Here is a 21463-nt window from a genome sequence, read left to right as displayed (position 1 = left end):
TAATATAGTCAAAAATTGCCAAATAAATTAGCTATAGTAAAATCTGCAAACAAGTGATTATTTTCTTTAAACTCCTTTTTTTTCTGAGTCACTTCAGGAATTGCTGTGAGCCAAATGGTCCTATGGAAGATGGCCCAACAATTTATCAACAAATTACAGTTCGAAATTAAATATGCAAATCTTTTAAACGTTTAAAATAGTCTGTTGGCTATTTCTCAACAGCATGTGTGTTCACATTTGACACATTTGATCTTTATTTGTTGATTTCACCCCTGCATCTGCCATAATATGCATTTATGTATTTATTAAGTATGTGGAAAGATGCTTGGGATATGCTTTGTAGCAAAATTACACTTTTAGCTGTTTAAAATCATAAACGAGAACAGTGGTTCATATCTCAAGTTGGACATATCTCAGCGTCTAAGATGGTTACGGCCCTATTTGATAAGGTATTTTATTTTTTAATGTAGTATTAAAGAATTATTTACGAAAAGTCAATGTTAATTATTTCTTTAATAACCTGTACATAGTGTACAGCGTACAAAGAAAAACCAATAAGATGGTGTTGTTTTTCACAGAATGATTCCTGCTTCCAAATTTATTTCATCAGCCACTGGGGGGTGGAGTTTTACCCTTTTTCTGCTGCTCTCCCATGACAATTAATTTTAACGGCCCTAGAAAAAGTTTGGGAAGTTCTCTGTAAGAACAATTTGCCCACTGAGGTACTCACTCATGGGTATTGGCTTATTGCAAGAGGTGCTTCCAATCAGGAAAAAAAAAACAACAACAACACTAACACTAACAAAAATACAGAAAAAAACAGTAATATTGCAAAATGTTATTGCAATATAAAATAATGGTTTCTATTTCAATATACTTTAAAATATAATTTATTCCTGTGATGCAAAGCTGAATTTTCATCAGCCATTACTCCAGTCTTCAGTGTAACATGATCCTTCAGAAATTATTATAATGTGCTGATTTATTATTAGAATGATCTATGTTAGCAACAGTTGTGCTGCCAAATATTTCTTTTGGAACCTGTGATACTTTTTTACAGGATTCTTCGAATAAAAAGTTAAAAAGAACAGCATTTATTCAAAATATAAATATTTTCTAACAATATAAGTCTTTGCTATCACTTTTTATTACTTTAACATATCCTTGGTGAATAAAAGTATTCAATTATTTCCAAAAAAAGAAAGAATAACAATTTACTGACCCCCAAAACTTTTAAACTGTAGTGTGTAATGTTAAAAAAAGATTTATATTTTTCAATAAATACTGTTCTTTGTTAATTTTTATTCATCAAAGAATTCTAAAAAAAAAAAAAAGTATCACAGATTCCTCCCCAAAAAATATTAAGCAGCACTGATAATAAATCAGCATATTAGAAAGATTTCTGAAGGATGTGTGACACTGAAGACAGGAGTAATGATAAATTAGGGAATAAATTAGAATTTAATGTTTTTTTTTTTTTTTATCGTAATAACACTTAATAATATTTTTTTTCTCAATTTTTTATCAAATAAATGCAGACTTGATGAGCATAAGAAACTTTTTTAAAAACATTAAAAATGTTACTGATCTCAGACTTTTGAACGGCTGTGTAAATAAAGTTTAAAATGCAAAATGATATATAATTCTGTATAAAAATGTTTTTAAATTAGTCAAGCTTGGAGATTTTTTTGGAAAATTAAACTACATAAACGCTGTAAGTTTAACTGTTGTGCTCATATTAAGTTTTCTGTGCACACATATTTTGCTTCATTGTAAATATTAATAGCTTTTAGTTAATTTGTGATAGTGATGCATTAATAAATAAGTTTTAATTATAAAGCAGTTTGCACATGTTTTTTAATTTTTTACTTGGTTTGTAGAGGATTTTCAAGGCCAGTTTGTCATTAGAAAATTTCTACCTTTATTAAATGTAATCATCAGTTTACAAAAAAGAACAAAAAAATCCTTTCAAATTTCTAACAGCCTACTGCACGTTGCATAATGCAGCAACATATAAACAGAAATCCAAATCAGGCCTTGACTTGTACGAAGGTCTTGCTCACGAGCCGCTGTTGATGTTGACGATCAGTCTCAGCGCTGTGCCGAACGCAAGCATTAGAAGTTAAATGAGAGGAGGATGTTGCTTCGCAGCGTTCCCCGCTTTTCCCTCTAATTGACACGATCATTGCTTATCATTTGAGCTGTGTTTCCTGTACCTGCCTGAGCCAGCGAGCCTGTCGTCTTATTTACCGTCACAGGACTTTATTTATTTAGCCTCATTATGATGGTGGCTGCATTTTGCTGCTTTTAATTGTTCCCCCAATGAGTCTCAGTAATAGTTCTCTCTTTCCCGCTCACACACACACATACTCTCTTTCCTTCCCCTGCAGGAAGAGAAGAAAGAGCGCCCAGGAGGATTGTGGGTCGTTCCTGCTGCCGCCTACACCGTGTTAATGAGGTGCCTTCGGGAAGGGGTAAGACTGCTACACTGTCCTCGCAGAGTGTGTGTAAGTGCGCACACGAGTGTGTGCGTGAATATGTGCGCATGGGGGCGGGGGGATCTGTCTGATAACGAACCTCCCCCAGCCCTTATAGGCATTATTCGCCTGCCGCGAGTCAAGGGCGCTCACTCGCTCGCTCGTCAGTCAGTCCTGTCACACAAAAACACTCACTCACCTGCAGCAGAAACGCTCACGTAACCGCACCTCCGGTCGTCTCAGTAGCAATTAACCACGCTGGCCTGCATTGTTTAAGAATGGAACCATCTGCATGGAGACAGACATCAAACTGATCAGCTCTAGTCTGAACAGACTGTGTTTACTGGGAGTGCTGAGAGCTTCTCTTCCACAGGGGACCGAACACCACACAGACTCCCTCATTATTCCTTTATTAGCAGGGGAAGATCTGCCATTAAGAAGAGAAGTTAGGCGCTGCAGCTTGTGTTGCCGACAACCCCTGGTCTGCGGTGCTGCAAGAAAGTATCGCTCGGAAGGAAAAAGTCGGGCGTGATAAAACTAAAGTTTGTCTAGCTGTTCTGTGGCTGCGCTGCTGTTTTCTGGCTGGTCAGCTGCCAACGATTGGCAAAAGTTGTGCCCTCAAGTGAATGTGCCCAATTTTAGCCCTCTGCTCCATCCTGCTTATGCAGCATTTGGGTTTTTTCGTCTCATCACTTTTTGCCGGCGGTTAAATTTATATTCTCAGCTGCTTGAAGTAGTTCTTGCAGGAGTTCATTTGATTCCCTTGAACTTTCAAGGTCGATTTTAAATTTGTGTTTTTAGAACTGATGGCCTGTGATGATCAACAGCTGCTGGGTGTTTTACTTTCATTAAAAACACTTTGTGTTTATCGACGCATCAGCAACTTTCTATACTTCAGAAGCGGTTCTTAGCTGACTTCACAGTTGTTTCTGTTTCAGATGGAACACCCCACTGATCGTCTGATTGCAAATTGCATGCAAAATTGGTTAGGGTCAAAACAGCAAACTTTTGTGTTGAATGGTTTAACAAAATACACTCTTAAAAATACAGTTTCCAAAAGTTTACACAGAATAACCTGTATTGGGTTTCCAGAAGAAAAATTTACAAATAATGTACTAACCCTCTTGTTCATGTCTTTCTTTCTTCAGTCGTAAAGAATTTTTTTTTTTTTTAAATAAAACATTTCAGGATTTTTCTTCACATAATGGGCTGCTATGGTGCCCCAAATTTGAACGTGCAAAAAGCAATTTAAATGCAGGTTTAAACGATCACAAATGCGGTTGTAAACGATCCCAGCTGAGGAATAAGGGTCTTATCTAACAAAACTATTGGTTATTTTCAAAAAAATATATACAATTTATATACTTTTTAATGTCAAACGCTAGTCTTGTCTTACTCTGCCTAAACGTTTTTTTTTTTTCCGGTTCATGACAGTTAGGGTATGTCTCAAAACTCCCATCTCATTTTCTCCCTTAACTTCAAAATCATCCTATATTGCTGTTTTACCTTTTTTGTTAAGGGTGCTTGATCTTCTTTGCATGTTTACTTTGCAAAGACTGGGTCGGTACTTCTGCAATGATATAGGATGATTTTGAAATGATTTTTGAAGTTGAGGGGAAAAAATACGATGGGAGTTTTTCGACATACCCTAACTGTCTTGAACCAGAATACAGTGCAGGCAACACAGTACAAGATATTAAAATGTATTTAAATTGTATTTTGTTTTAATGAAAATAACCGGTCGTTTCGCTAGGTAAGACCCTTCTTCCTCGATGCATCAGTACAACCGCATCGGGGCACCATAGCAGTCCATTATATAGAGAAAAATCCTTAATTGTTTTCCACAAAAAAGAAAGACATGAACATCTTGGATGACAAGGGGGTAAGTACATTATCTGTAAATTATTGTTCTGTAAGTAGACTTCTCCTTTAAGTGAACAGTTCTTAAAGGAATAGTTCACCCAAAAATGAAAATTCTGTCATTCATTTCTCACCCTCATTTCGTTCCAGACTCACAAGACCTTTGTTCATCTTTGGAACACAAATAAAGATGTTTTTGATAAAATCTGAAAGCTTTTTTACAATACATAGACAACAACGCAACTGACATGTTAAAGGCTCAGAAATGTAGTAAGGACATCATTATAATAGTCCATGTGACATCAGTGGTTCAACCATAATTTTATGAAGCTACAAGAATGTTTTTTGTATGCAAAGATAACAAAAATTACAACTTTAGTCAAAAACTTCTCTTCTGTGTCAATCACACGTCAAGTACACAATGCATGCGTGTGCAGGGCTCCAGACTAACGTTTGAGAGCAGTGGCACCAGCGCCACTAAGTTCTACAGATGGTGGCGCCAAGAACAGACTTTGTAGCACTGGGAGGTGCTGTGAGGTAATATTAAAAATATAGATTTAATCATAAAACTGCATAAAAGTGCAGTTACTAATAATATTACACGGTCATTTCTTGTTTAATTCATATTTATATAGATTTGACAGTAAAGCACCAAGCTTGAGTTAGGAAGCATACAAAATGTACTTTTATTTTACTCTTATTAAATGTACCATTATTCTATTATAGTATAATTTGGAACTGAGCAACAAACGGAAAGTGCAGAAAGATCAGTCTAGTTAATAATGAGGTTGACTGGTTGCATGTATTGAGTGGCAGTTTATTTCGTGTCCTGTCATCTTAAGTCCTATGTAGAACAGTGGTCATAGTGGACGCTGCTTCTTGGCCAGACAATTGTGTGTTTCCATCTCGAAGTGTTTGGAGGCGTACTTTGTTGGCAGTAACCTCAGGTGCATTTGTACTTCTACCCTGCTCCTTCTCACTTACTGCTGCTCTAGTCAAGCATGTGTCTCCACATTGAGTTCTGTGGTTATGACAAAAAAAGATGATGCAATAGATGCAAGGATGCATTAAATAGATAAAAAGTGACAGTGGTTATACTTTGTTTCAAAACATTTCTGTTTTAAATAAATGCTTTTCTTTTGAGCTTTCTGTTCATCAAACAAAACAAAAAAAAAACATGATTTTCTCAAAAAATATTATGCACCATAACCGTTTTTTAATGGTGATAATAATAATAAGAAATGTTTCTTGCTTTCCGAAGCGTCTTGTGACACCAAAGATTGGAGTAATGCTGAAAACTTTTTTTTTTTCCATCACAGTGATGCATTACATTTTAAAACATAATAAAATAGAAAACAGTTTTAAATTTTGTTTTAAATTGTAACAGTTTTCAAACTATTACTGTTTTTACTGCATTTTTGATCAAATAAATGTCGCGTCGGTGAGTATAAGAGACTTGTATTTAAATCAGCTTGTTTACCCAACTCTGTTTCAGACCACACACACAAATTCTCCTCTCCTCTCCTCTATTCTCCTCTCCTCTGTTCTCCTCTCCTCTCCCCCTCTAGAATATTTTATTTATAATATTTCTAATAGATTATTTATACTTTGCCATTTTTAAAGGTGCAAGATCTTGGAAAATGCTAACTTTAGCCTGATAGCACTAAAAGCAAACGTCCTATCTTCCCTGCAAATCGCCGTTCAAAGCCACGTCTCCTGAACGCATCTACGCACACAAACTAGACGACCAGAGACGGCATTATGTAATCCAGATAGTTAATCTAAGTCACTAATACTTATATGAAATATTATTTAATTCATACCACTGAAAAACTAAAGGACTAAAAAAAGAAAAAGACCCACTAAGTAACATTTATTTACACTGTTATAAATAATTAAAAGAAACTGAATTTCCCGAACTGATTACTGATTGGTGAGGTGAAAGGTTAGCTCCGCCCTTGCTGGAAAAGTTCCAGAAGAGTGTGTGCAAGACAGTAGAGAGTAGAATTCCTGTTCCTGGTTTGGACTGATGAGCCATCCCAATGTTTCGTACCTGGAAACAGGGTAAAAAGTCTTTTTTTTTTTTTTTTTTTTCGAGTAGGACAGAATTGCACACATTTACATTTCAAGTTCACCTGGACTTCCCTCTATACAAAAGTTTTTTCCTCACGGACTGAATTGTTTTTCCCATTGATAAACATTACTGTTCATGAACAATTGGAATTAAGACTCTAATTTGAAGACTGTTTTCTGAACTTGAAATTGACAGACTGATACTGAAACTAAAGGTAAATTTCAGAGATTGATGTTAAACTTTGGAAACTGATTTTGATACACTGAACTTTGTTTGAACTCTGACATCTTTTTGTTATTGTCTTGAACTGTTGTTGGTTATTGTTACTGATTTGGGTTTTGTTTGTTTTCTATTATTTTAATCTAGAAAGATTACAATTCATTCAAAGACACAAAACAATCAGAATAATACACTTACCATTTTCTTGATTACCTGCATTTCAGTTTTTCTTGTAGTTATTATATTTTGCTGTCTTTTGCTCTAGTGAGTCGACCCTTGCCTTCTGACTTCTGGTCCAAGAAATCCCACGTAGTTGCTGCTGTGGTCACACAGTAATTTAGAAATCGTGAACCAAACGCTACCTAGTTACCTACAATTACTACAATACATTGTGACACCAAGTTGATATGTTCAATAGCTCAGATAGGAAAACTGTGTGCTAATAATGCATGGGAGATGAGAAGATGGCGAATTTTCCCCAAATTTATGAAAACACCTCATGCGTCGACACTCGTCCACATACGTGGGCATTGCGCAAGGAAAAGGTCACAAACGGAAAGGAGATATATAAAATATAAAAAGAGAGATGTAGGTATAGCGAGTCATCTCTCCACCTTTCCAGAACATACAGGCACACGTTATGCACAGTTGTCAGTCTGCCACAAAACTACCGTAAATGCTCTAGTGGTCGTTACATCATATGTCAGTAACCGTGAGAACACTTTGAAGTACAGTTAGTAAAAGTATTACAGTACCAGGAAGGAGGATCAGGCTGTTGATGTTTGTCTGCCATTCTCGCTTCGTCTGCACAGCATATGTGAACGAATTGATGACGTATGCTGTCAGGGTGCACAGAAGTATGCAAATACATATGTCGACTGGAAGGTACGACAGCCTATCGTAATGTTCAGACCGAACATTTTGATTGGATGAACATTACTTGGATTTGTGAAGTCCAAACTCTTTAGAGATGGTTTTGAACCTTTTCCAGCCTGATGAGCAACAACAACTCTTTTTCTGAGGTCCTCAGAGATCTCCTTTGTTTGTGCCATGATTCACTTTCACAAACATGATCAGACTTTAATAGATCCCTGTTCTTTAAATAAAACGGGGCATAAACTGACACCTAATTGTCATCCGATTGACTGAAAACACAGATAGACTCTAATTTCACCTTCAAATGAACTGCTAATCCTAGAGATTCACATACTTTTGCAACTCACAGATATTTAACACTGGATAATTTTTCATAACAAATAAATGACAAAATATATATTATCATCTCATTTTTTTTATTTGGGTTCTCTGTCAATTTTCAAAACTTCTGATGAAAATCTGATGATCTTTTTGGTCATATTTATGCAGAAATATAGACAATTCTAAAGTGTTCACAAACGTTCAAGTAGCACCGTTTATAAGTTGAGACATTGTTCAAAGCTATTACAACATTTAATTGGGCACTTTTTGGATCCAACTTTGAAACATTTTCATAGTTAAATTCCATAGAGAACTGTGGTTACTCTGATCAATACTTTAATTTACCGTAGTTCTGAGAAAAGTTCTAGTATCATTTGTTCGTATAGTAGATGTTACTTAGATATTTTGTATTTAGTCACTAAGTGTGTTAATCATTAAGTGTGACCCAAGTGTTCAAATACATCTGAGGCCACTTTATTCCATTATTTCATTTTTAAAGGTTGTTTTTTTAATGTATTCACAGCCTTTATAATGCCTTTATAATGTAATAATATGAAATCATCCTTTTATTGTCTGTCAAACATAACATGAAGGTAATATTAGTGTCAGTCAACATGTTGGTATCAGTGGAACCCCTAACAAGCATTAAGCAGAGATAGTAGAGAGAGAAAGAAAAATACACCTCTGTTGTAGGATACACGGCTTATAAGCAAGTCTAGTTCCTCGCAGTAATAAGCTCAGTAATCAGAGAGAGAGCTGGCCCTCCAGCACTGTTACTCCCCAGCTCTCTCTCCCTCTCTCCTTTTCTTCCCAGCAGCACTGCCACCAGGCTGTGCAGTTGATCACTCTCTCCAAAGCAGGTCTAGACTGACAGCGACACGATTGGAGCCGAGGCAACGGCCAGATGCCGGCGCGCCTCCCCGATGCCGCCTCGCTAATTACACCCGGCAAACATTAACGGCACATCTCTTGGAAAGCCATGAAAGAAACGGGGGGCTAATTCAATTCCACCGATTCCCCAACATTAACGCCATGCAAGTACAGTAATAAATCCGAGTGTGTTTTGAGGCTGATGTAGGCAGTAATTGTAATGCCTCACTTTGCTGACCTGCTTGAGAACCTCTGCTGATTCAGAGAGAGCTGAGCTCAGGAAACAAGACATCAGAGAGGGAGAAGGAGAGGGAGGGATGGGGAATTAGAGGGAGAGAAGGAGAAAAAAGGCCAGGAGGTGATGATGGGAGAAGGTTGGGGGAGGGTAAGAAGTGCATAACACACACAGAGAAGATGAGAGTAACAGAGCTAGCCGGAGAATATTGTGTGCTCAATCGAGAGTGAGAGTGCTCTTAATTCAGAAAGACAGCCCGAGCAGCATGCAGACAGGTTTTCAGGTCAGACTGCAGCTGGAAGAGCCGTGCGCGATTTTGTGTGTGTGTGCGATTCCATGTGCGTAGATGATGAAAGGGTTGTGCTCACTGTAAGTGGCGTGTAGCAGAGCCTTGGGCTGCAACTGGGCATCACACTACTCTTCCATTAAATATTTATTACACGCACACACATACTGTGCATATTCCATCCCCTCCCTATTAGCTCTGCCTGTAATGCCTCTCTATAGTGCGCGCTGACCCTTCTATGACTCCGAGTATCTGCGATGGAGTTTATACCAATGTGTTTTTGCCTCTGATCTCCGTCACTCCGTAATCAAACATGCTCAGCGGCTCCATGCGCGCGCGCTCTCTTCGCGTTTAGCAAAGGCGCTCTGCTGAATCGGTCACGAACGGCCATTCGATGTGCATTACCCTGGGGACCGGCATCATGGAGTGTGTGTTGATCACGAAGGCTACGTAACTTTGTTACCGAAGGCTATCAATGTGCTATGTGGTTTGGATATTATCTTTTTCAGTTTAGGTTCTACATGAAATCAAAACTGTTTAACTTTTACCATACACATGGTCATGTTGTATACGTTTCATCCTGCATTATTCATTATTTTATTATTTCATTTAAATTATGCTTGCCAAGGCTGCACTTATTTGATCAAAAAAAAAAAAAATGTGATTAATTATTAGCAACCAAAAACACAAAATAACACAAATTCAACTGTTAATTAGTTTCCATTAACAGTCTGAAGCAGAGCATGCTGAGAAAAGTAACTTTTCGTAGTATTGGAGTAAAATGAAATTTTGTTTGGTAAATTTCACTGTAAATTTTTAGGTTTTACAGTGCAAATTTTTGAACAATAGTGTATACGTGTATATATGGCTGGTTAATGTCAACCGGTAGCCAAATAGATATGTATACAAAACACTATTTATTCAAAGTTTTTTTTTTTTTTTTTTTTTTTTTTTGTTTTTTTGTGCATTCTTTACATTTCTTCTTCCCTAAAAGTGTGGAAAAGTGACCATAAAGTACAGAAACCCCAAAGTTGTGGTTTCAGATAGTAATGTAATGTAAGGAACCAAAATGTGGAATCAGAATGCCCCATAATATTTGTAAAAAAAAAAAAAAAATAAAAATAATAATAATAAAATAAAATAAAATAAAATAAAATAAAGGCTATGGCAGTAATGTTTGTTTGTTTGTTTGTGTGTGTGTGTGTGCGTGTGTGTGTGTGTGTGTTATGTGTATAAATGATGTATAAGAAATATTTCATTTTTTTGCACTCTGTATTCTAATTCTGTTCTTTAAAAAAACACTTGACCCTTTAAGACTTGTAATTTACTAAATGCTTGATTTCTTGGTTTCAAAAACCGTCTCACTAGAAGAATAGCTTCTCTATTTTTTATTCTGTTTATCTATTATTTTTATATTGTTATATTTATTTTTATTTATTATACAATTAACACCCCCCCAAAAAAAAAGCAAAAAAATAAAAATAATAAAAATGCCTCTAACACTAGCTTGCTCGATTCTTTTTCTTTTCTATCGGTTTTCTTTGTTGTTTATTGTCCTCATTTGGATAAAATCATCTGCTAAATGACTAAATGTAAATGTAATGTAACAAATGGTTATAGAGGTCTGCTTAGGCCTCTCTGTGATTATATTTTGTACAAGTTAAAGATCCCCTGAAGTGCCTAGGTAACACACAGCATTATTCTATGTGTTCTATGTATTCCATGTCATTCATAAAGACAGCCATTCACTTCGTTCCTGACTAAAACCCTGTTCGCCCGGGATTAGTATTACCTAATGAGCTCTAGTCATTTGTAATAATTGCGGAGGTTGTCTGTGTTCTTAATCCCCTGCGAATCGGCCATGTCTGTAATTTGTAAAGTAAAAATTCCCCCGCAAATGACCTACCATATTTTGCCGAACACAGAGGTCCTGTGATAATATTAGTCCTGTGCGAATCGGCTTCTCTGTAATTTGGCCAGCGTTTGCTGGGGTTGTATATCAAATTTTTTTTTTTTTTAAGAATTTTGTTTGCTGCGTGACTTATGCATTTTTCATGAAGAATGGCATGTGTGGCTGTGCTGAGTCATATCGCTATACACCATACTACTATACAATTTGCACTTTTGCATAAGAGAAAGCAGAAAACCATCAGAAGAGCGAAAACAAGAATGATTAGATAAAGATGGATGACATGCATAGCAGCATGCGGTAAGGAACATTCTTCTGTTTATGATATATAATGTTACCCAAAGCCTTGACATCATGTCTGGGAGATAAGTCTGTAAATTTGAGGAAAATCATAGTGTGAATGCACCACATAAAATGCAGATGTTGGGGCGTAATTTCTAAATCATACGAGGCCCCCAGATAATACTAATCCCGTGTGAATAGGGCTTAAATCAGTATTTTAGAACTGCTCAGTTGAATGAGTGATTCAATGACTCACTCATACAGACAGCTACTTGCTTCATTCTTGAATGAATCAGCATGTTTCAGATCGGACAGATCATTTGTTAATAGTATGAGTCACTAATGAAGAGAGTTTCTTGCTTCGTTTTATTTTAATGGCTCAGTGTTTTTGAACAACTTGTTTGTAATGATTCAGTGTAGGGCTGAAACGATTCCTCAAGTAACTTAAATACAAAAAATCGAGGCAAAATATTTGCCTCGAGGCTTCGTTTAGTCCATTTACTGTAGCTATACACAGAACACTGTGTTTCCCCACGGACCATTATTACTAACACACAAACCGATAAATGCTGGACATATTTAAGAACGTAAATTAATGGTGGTTAGTTATGATGTCCCTAAGTTAGCTATGTTTTGTGAAAGACTAAGTGCTAATTATGTTGATTGTCTCATTCTCTCTCTGTGACACAGAAAGTTAGAGAGTTAGTCAATATCAAACGAAGAGTGTCTCAGCATGATTGCAAATCTGATACTGATTTTATGCAACAGTTCATCAATAAACAAGAGGTTAATATTAAGAGACTTATGTTTTGAAACAACATGACGGTGTTTCATTCTTGAATGAATCACCCATTAAATCATTCAGTTCAATCACAATGACTCACTTACTTAACAGTGACTTGCTTCCACCTATTGACAGTACTGATTTCACATTTAAAGTATCTTCATTTTAAAAATACATGTAAATATCAGTATTTAATGTTTTGTTAAAAATAACAAAATATTATTTATGCATTTGTAACTACAAGTTAAATGCATTTATGTCCCTCTGAGCTGAATTAAATAGTGAGTAAATAGGCCTACATCTAAATGGCTCAATTTCTTGATTTATATCTTCATTTTAGGTTGTAATGTTTATCTTTATATATACACTGCCCTCCAAAAGTTTGGAAACGCCCTAGAACAGTGTGGTTTTGGACAATATTGGCATGAATCCTTTTTACTTTGTGATAATTTTGCACTGATAACAACAAAAACTACGGAAACATTTTATTACATAAACAGTTACATAACAGTTGAAAAAACTTAAATTTTCGATTCATCAAAATATCCACCATTAGCAGCTATTACAGCTCTGCATAATCTGGGCCTAAATTCATTGAATTCTAAACTTAATTGGCAATCAATTGTTGAATTGTTTATTTTAAATATCAACTGCGCTGTCAGATTAGCAATGCTAGAAGCCTGGAACTGATATGTTTTGTGTTTGTGTGCGCCAGCGCGATTTACTTCAACTTTCCTCATACCAACAAAATCAACTTAAACAAAAAACAAATAGAATGTTGCTTTCTGCCAGTTTTCTTTCTGTCACAAAAATGAACTGAAACTCAGCAAATATAGGCTATGTTATGTGTCACACAGTTTTTTTTTTTTTTTCCCTTGTCTATCAGTTAACTAAATTAAATATATTTCAAGTATTTATTCCATGTATGAATATATGTACTGCAGATCTTATAGCTTATATATGACATTATTTTGATATTTATTTAGTATTTTCACATGTAGGTGGAAAAAATTGTAATTTGTTCCTATTCCTAGCGTAGTAGATTTGTTTTTTTTTTTTTTTCTGTTGTACCGAAATAGATCGAACGTGACCCTTGAACCGAGGTATGTACCGAACCGTGACGTGTACCGTTACACCCCATTATTAATATATGCAATTTTAGCAATAAAAATGTTAATTTTTCTAAAAAGGAAAGAAATTAGTTGTTTATTTTAAGAAACCTATCTTATTTTCTCTTGTATATTTAGTATTGTTCTTTAATAAAGAAAAATGACTTCTTATCCGATTACTCGATTAATCGATAGAATACTCGTTTACTAATATAGCTATAGCCCTAATTCAGTGGTTCAGTAATAATGACAGTCATTTGCTTTTTTTCTGAATTTATTAGCTTATTTTAACAAATCATTTGTGAATGATTCAATGACTTAAGGTCATTGCACACTGAGCCTGAAATTTCTGTCTGAAATTTTTGCTCGTTAAAATAATAAATACGACCTCCCGTTGTGTCAATCACATTTACACAAAGTTTACTGACATTCTGAAGTAAACTTTGAATCGCCTGGGATAATCTCGCAGCTTCTTAAGAAGGTGCACACAAAAAGTATTCTCTCCTTCGTCTCTCTATCTTATAATTGGATGGACCCACTATGTTTTTTCTTTTTTTCTTTTTAAGAAGTGCATGGACAACAAAATCATCCTCACTCCTTGAAAATTTCATTTTGTATTGTTTTGCGAAGTTTTTTGCAAGAAATGAATTAATATTCATAAGATGCTGTGTGCAAGGTTTCTGTGCATGACAAATTTTTAGAATGACTATTAGGAAAACACGCATACGAAAATTTTGGACTCAGTGTGCAATGACCTTTACTCATAAAAAGTTACTTGCTGCTTTCCTGAATGAAACCGCATGTTTAAATGGTTCATTTTTGAATAATTCAGTGATTCACTAATCAAGACAGTTTCTTGCTTCGTTTTTTTAAATTAATCAGTGTTTTTAACCAAATTGGTGGAATTAATGACTCTGACTTACTCAACAAGACAGTTACTTGCTTTGTTCCTAAATGACTCAGTGTTTCAGAACATAGTTTGGATAAATGATTCAATGGTTCACTAATATATACAGTCACTTGCTTTGTTCCTGAATTAATCAAGTATTGATCAAGTATTGCTCTGTGCTATTGTCTCTCTGGACTGGAGCAAAATGTGTGTGCACTGCAGCGGTTCGCGCGACACAACACAAAAATAGTTCCATTTGCCCCAATAGAAAGCATATTTATATCACCTGAATCGTTCCCTCTCTGTACTTCGTCCTATTCACCATACAGTAAATGCTAACTCTGTGAACAAGTGACCAGTTTCAGCCATAGCTTCAGTGTTTTTTTATGCTGTAGGAGGTGGGACGCTTTGGATTCTAGAGAGCATTTGATTGGACGTAAGTTTTGATGAGAAGCTGAAGTGCAGACTGATGTCGTCAAATTGTTGATCAATATTGCCAGACGTTAGAGACCGTATGCAAATTTGTTATTGTTTTGGAGCACTATATAGCTCGTAGATAAACTTAAGGCTGACATATTCATACTACAAAACAAAAAAAACAAAAAAACTTAAGTTTTGATTTCATGTGGTCTTTAAATGTACTGTTTTACTTTGGTTGCACCACATGATGTTTTTCTAATATTAATAAGCTATGAAACAGTTTTAGAAAATTATTATTCTTATATATAAATCTTTTTTATAGATATTGTAATAAAATGTATCACATTATGGAAGCGATATGTGAATGTTTCATGTTGACTTTACTAAGCATCTTCCATCTTCTGTGTCTTGACCAGCTTTTTGATTAGGAGAGACCAGATTAGTTGGTATAAACGGATGTTTATGCCCGAGACTGAATGGATTGATGCTGAGAGAAGAGCTCAAACAGTGAGATCACACTAATGAAAGGCCTGTCTGGCTCAGGCAATTTACATAGTCCTTTATTCAGGACCAGGTGTGCCGCTCCTTCAAACAGACACTCGCGTTGTTAGAAGGAGCCACACAGAGATGACCTCTGTAAGCTTTACGTAATCTCTGTCTCTCACAAACGAACACATAGAAATCCAGAGTAGGCTTGAATGAGTGTATTTAGCTGTAGAAAACACCTGTACTCCATTACGAAAAATGATCATTATTTTAAAAAATGAGCCCAATCAGCATAATTTAACATAAATGTACTCCTTTAATGGTTTCCCAGATGGTTGCAAAATGCCAGTGACACTCATGGCTGAGATGGAAATAATTAATGGTGCTTACTACAGCAATCATCACAATTACTATTACTCATACCTGCTGTATGTTATTTGAACAACCCCCTAATGCTGCATATTAAAGTTAAACTTGTCCAGACCATTATTAGCTTACCGATCAGAGTTTTTCACCTGTTGTATAATACGTTACGTTAATAAATAAAGTTTGCAGAGTAAAAAAATAAGCCAGCACTCTTCAACATACACTTTTATCTTCAAAAAGATTTATATCTAAATGGCACAAGTTGTTGTTAAAGGGCTCATATGGTGCAATTTCATGCGTTCCTTTGTCTTTGGAGTGTTACAAGCTGTTTGTGCATATATAAGATCTGTAAAGTTGCAAAGATTAAAGTCTCAAACCCAAAGAGATATTCTTTCTAAAAGCTGAGACTCGGGCACACCTTCTTAAAACGGCTGTTTCAAACACCCCCACAAATCTATGTCACTGTGTGGGAAGATTTGCATTACACCGGCCGAATGTATACGCAAAGAAAGAAGGCGTATCTTTTATTCTCGCTGTAGTATTGTTGCAGCCGCCACCATGTTGTAGAGATGCTGTGTGTTTTGTGCAAAGGGAAAGTGCTTTGTTTGGCCTTCCAAATAAGTGCACAACTAGAAATTAGTGATTTATATTTACAACACTGTTCCAAAACAGTACAACGCAAATATTCCAGTGTGTGCAGCATATTTTATGGAAGACTGTACCTGGGAGAACCTGGCAGAAATTGCCTACAATGCCGGCTGTAGAACTGCGCAAAGCGTAAAAAGACAGTATGAGTCACCATAATCATGTCCTCACTGGATGGAATAAATGGCTAATTTATAATGGGTTTTATTGTTGTTTTCTCATCGCGCCGGGACGCGACATCACAACATGGTAAGGGGCGTAACATTTCTGTCCCATGCTTGAGGTATTCAGCCAATCACAACACACTGAATAGCTGGCTTATCAGAGCACACCACACTTTTCAGAACGATGAGCATTGTAAAAATCCACATGTTTCAGAAAGGCGGGGCAGAGAGGAGCAAAAATAATGTACAGTATGTGGAAAATAATGTGTTTTTTTTAAACCGCATAAATGCATTGCATTACACCAAATACATAAAACACCTTTAATGCAATCTGCAAACAATCATCATAACTTGGCACAAGCTGACTAACCTCTGCTGATTCTGCAGCCAAAGTGAGCTTGCTGCTTAACTTTTAAATACCTTGGTTCTGTGTTTGCTTTAAGCAAGTCTTGCAACACTCTATCAAAGACCCTTCACCTCCCCCAGCTCCACCTATATAGATTTACAGTTTGAAAGCCGCGTCTGTCAGCGGATCCATCTATACGCAGATGTATTAGGGATCCGCTGACACACGTGGCTTTCAGACGCTCCCGTTGTGCTTATTTGTGAGCGCTCGGTGAGGAGCGTGAAATGGTTATCATTGTAGCCAATCACAGTCATGTCTGTTGAGCGCGTGAACGCTATGGCCAATCAGCGATTTTTAAAAATTGGCTCAACAATGCTCAAATGTGAGCGGGAAATGTACATTTTCAAATTTTCAGTACCGAAAGTACCGAACCCGGTACCGTTTGACAGCCCTAATTGACATTGTGACATCCATTGTCATGCTAAACTATCATTCATTTCTTTCATTCATTCATTCATTCATTCATTCATTCATTCAGTCATTCATTCATCTCAGCAGCCGTTTATGAGCACCAGTGTTTCCCCTACCATTATATTAGGGGGGCGCCTCTGGCGCTTCTGTTTGCCTCTGTATGTATGAATCGCAGAGACACGGGTTTGTTTACGCTCGTGGTGAAGAATTTCTGGGGGAAAAAAAGAAAAAGATTGTGGGGCGCTATTGTGTAAAAAGGTTGAAATTGAAATTTTTGGGACTTCTTTTTTCACTGAAAAAGTACCGATGGGTACCGGGTACCGGCACCAGATTACTAATTACTTTACTTTTAAGTTACTTTCAAGTTTACTTTACTTTTCAAGTTATCAAACTTGAATAAAATACACTAATAATACATCATTTGAAACTTTAGAAGGTCACCTTTTTTTTGCATACACTTGCAATATTAACAAAACACTGTGCTTTTGTAAAATTAAAGGGGTCATCGGATGCAAAGTTCACTTTTACATGTTGTAAAATACATTAATGTGTGTTGACAGTGTATGTACAAATCTACCCTATAATGATAAAAATCCATGCAGTGGTTTTTAATTAATCTGTAAAAATAATACCCCCTTTTTCAAATCGAGCCATTCTCAGATGCGTCAGTGTGGCGTCACACCCACAGAGGCCGCTCCCACAATAGTTGATTGACATGAGCATCTTACCTCAGACCCTCAGAAAAAAGACCCTAAATCAGCTGCAACAGTCTGACCTCCATTGTTTCGATGCCGGAGCAGGGATGTAAGTTAGACAAGAATATTTCTAATTGAGCGATTGAGGTGTTGTGTTGCTGGATGTAATAATGCACATAGTGGTTGTCATTTACTCCCAACATCTGAGCTGCTGAAGATGCAGTGAATTACGTTTGATTGTGAAGGGAATGAGCCTCCCGAGCTACATAAATGAGTCTATGTTCACGCGAATCATTTGCGATCCAGCTTCACCCACAGCAGAAGTGAGCATAAGGTTTTTTTTTTAATGAATCTCTGCAATCACCTTTCCTAATAATGTGCTAGTTAGCACGTTGCGGCTAAATGCGGCTAAAGTAAACATGCTTGTCACTCCACAGAGAGAAGAGAGGGGTGGGGCGAGCAGAGCTCATTTGCATTTAAAGGAACAATCCATCAGAATGGGATGATTTTTGCAGAGCTGATTTTGACAAGGTAAAAAGGGTGTTGTTTTACACTACCATTGAGAACTGTTAACCAAAGTTTGTTATAGACTTTTCATTAAGACCCTAAAGAATCATATCAACTTGTGGAAAATGGGCATTCGATGACCCTTTTAAGAAAGCAAACAGGATGTGCTATCAACCATCTCAGTCTCTGTGAACTTATTTCTGAAACTTGCTACAAAAATGAACGAAAATCTAAAGTAAGCTTGAAGTGTCTGTTTTTAAATTAAGTCATATCAAAAACAAAAATTCTCTGATCATGCCGGTGCACAGAGTACGTTATTTATACATGTAGGCTAAATAGACTGCTCTCAGACCCCTGACAAATTTGGGTAGTGTTTTTTTTTTTTTTTTCTTCTTCTTCTTTTTTGGGTGTTTTTGCCTTTATTTTGTTAAGACAGTAAAGTAATGACAGGAAGCGAAGTCGGAGAAAGAGAGTGGGATGGGATCGGGAAAGGTCCACAAGTTGGGACTCAAACTCGCGATGCCCGGAAGCCAACATCGAAGCCAACATAAGTGGGTTTTGCACATGCAACCTCCACTTCAGGATTCTTTAAAAACAAACAAACAAACAAACAAAAAAAAAAACTGTATTTGTGTTAACGATACATTGGAAAAGTCTAAACTCTCCTGCATTTATCTGTTTTAAAGGAATTACGTAATTTCACTGGCTTCGGAGCTGTTAAACTTTTTAACATTCCATCTCCAATTTTTGTTTCGGTGTGCATCGACTTTTTCACAAGTGTGGACTAGTTTAGGTTTGACCTCCTGTTACCGTATCGAGTTACTGACTGCTGATGTTGCGAGAGAGAATTTGGGAGAAATACATAAATTCAGTAAAGTTTGGCTTGAGCATGGCCCGAGGCAAGAATCGAGCTGGGAAGCTCAGCAGAGGTGTGAGAGAGAGAATGAGGCAGAGATTGGAGGACAGATCTCTGGTGAGAAGCTGTCCTCACCTCGTAGCCCCTGTAAGTCTGACATTGTGTGGGTTTGGGAGGCAGCTGCAAGTTTATATATAAACATATACTGGAATAAGTCTTGTGTGCATCAAATCAGCTTAGTCAGGCAGAGCACATGGCATGTATGAGCGGCGCAATTTGGGCAGGGTATCTGGCTTGCGCTGTGTCCTGACCAGGATTGGCGCGACAGGTTTCAAGCGACAAGTCATTTGTATGTTTACTAGAGATGTCAAATGTACTGGTAAAAAAGTACAAAAAAAAAAAAAAAAAAAAAAAAACATTTCAGTCTTCTGTAATATTGGTAGTGCATACTCTTTTTGTTATCCAAGTGCTGTTTGATTGATAAGCGGCTTCTTTGTGTGTGTATGTATGTACTGTATGTACACTCATGCTTTGGCTAGAAAGTGGCTATATGTGCACTTCTTGGAGGAAACTTCCTAGTATTTATGAATAAATTAATGTAGACAGAATGTTTAATAGGTCAAAACTTGTCTGTGCATTAGCAGCCTAATCTGATATTATCCGTTACATTGTCTGAAAGTTTGAAAGTTTTATAATCTTGGGGTTTAAAGAGCATATGTTCTTTTAGAGAGTCCCCTACAACAGGTTTAGATGCATCTTAGGTCAGAAAACATTGTAATTTTCTCAGAATATATACTTATACATTGACTTATTTGTCAATGATTTTGAAATGGTTGATTTGAATCTGTTTTAAATGTAATGTCTATAAACCCCTCCCTTCCGTAAGTCTGCTCTGCTCTGATTGGTCAGCTGGCCAAGCCTGTTATGATTGTTACAGAGAGGAGTACTTGAGTTAGCGAGCACTACCATCTGTGTTGCCAAGTCTGCAGTTGTTTTTGATGTTGCAGGCGACCCCAATAATGTCATATTTAGCCCCAGGAATGCGATTTTACCAGGGGAACCCCAACAAAAAGTGTGTAATTCACACTCGGAATGTGATTTTTTTTTAACGGGGGACCCCCCTCGAAATGTGATTGGGCTTTTGAGTAGCAGTTGGGTGGGTTTTGTTGCTTCAATCCATTATTAAAATAATGACATAAAAACATTTTGTTTTACACTTATGCAAGTGAATCATGCCCACAGCTAAAGATTAGCTGCTAAACTATAAACACTTGTCAAAACAATAATGGTGGATATGTTAGCCAGTGCTAACGTGAATAACTGGTGAAACAACACAGTTTGTAAACCAAAATATGTCTAAGTTACGTTCTTTATTATTAAACGCAGTAATTAGAACAATGACAGTCTAGATTAATTGACACATTCTTAAAGGAGAAGTCCAACAATTTACAAATAATTTACTCACCCCCTTGTCATCCAAGATGTTCATGTCTTTCTGTCTTCAGTCATAAAGAAATTATGGTTTTTGAGGAAAACATTTCAGGATTTTTCTTCATATAATGGACTTCAATTGTGCCCCCGATACTTCCAAAATGTAGTTTAAATGCAGTTTCAAAAGGCTCTAAATGATCCCAGCCGAGGAAGAAGGGTCTTATCCAGTGAAATGATCGGTCATTTTTTCCGAAAAATTAAAATCGGTATACTTTTTAAGCACAAAAGCTTGTGGAGCACAGGTTCTGGGATGTTCATGTCGAAAGGTCGCGCTGAACGTAGGCGGAACTACAGACCCAGTGTTTACAAAGTGAACGTGCAAAGACTAACAAAGTGCAAGTAAGTCGAACGCTGTTTACAAACAAAAAGCTCGGACGATTCTGAAGTTGTAGGAGAAAATAAGATGGAGTTTTTCGCAATTCTCTACCTTTTTGAGCTGGAGTACACAGACGATGAACTTAGACGTGATTCGTAGTAGTGATGGGAAGTTCGGATCATTTTACCGACTCTGACCTTTGAGTCTCGTTCAGCAAAATGAACAAATCTTTTTTTCAAGTCATTTGGTTCCTTTTAGCAAAATATAATTAAAATGTTACGTGTTACTTCCCTAACACATCTACTGCTTACACAAACGTTGATCACACTACAAACAAGACAAAACTGTAATGCTATAAAAACAAAAAAGATTAATTCATTGTTTACCTGGGTCTTTAGTCTTTGATTAGGTCATCTCACCTCTTACCTGACAAGTTTTCCGGTTTGAGTGGTTCGTTCATCACGTGACAGGCCCATAAGATGAGTGAATGACTCAAAAAAAAAAAAAAA

General features: G+C 36.6%; 1 protein-coding gene across 4 annotated transcripts in view; it reads left to right on the top strand.

Moving 5' to 3' along the window:
• The window catches only part of ulk4 (unc-51 like kinase 4), a 225012-nt gene that overhangs the window by 38692 nt on the left and 164857 nt on the right, over positions 1 to 21463 (top strand). For all 4 annotated transcript variants that reach the window (XM_051131060.1, XM_051131061.1, XM_051131059.1 and 1 more), the window contains one exon: positions 2391 to 2474. In XM_051131060.1, the coding sequence (XP_050987017.1) occupies positions 2391 to 2474 (84 nt within the window). The remainder of the gene's footprint in view (positions 1 to 2390; positions 2475 to 21463) is intronic.

Source organism: Labeo rohita, chromosome 16, assembly GCF_022985175.1.
Source record: "Labeo rohita strain BAU-BD-2019 chromosome 16, IGBB_LRoh.1.0, whole genome shotgun sequence".
In the NCBI taxonomy this organism is placed as follows: Eukaryota; Metazoa; Chordata; class Actinopteri; order Cypriniformes; family Cyprinidae; genus Labeo; species Labeo rohita.
Note: the sequence above shows the minus strand (reverse complement) of the source record. Positions and strands in the feature narration are given on the sequence as shown.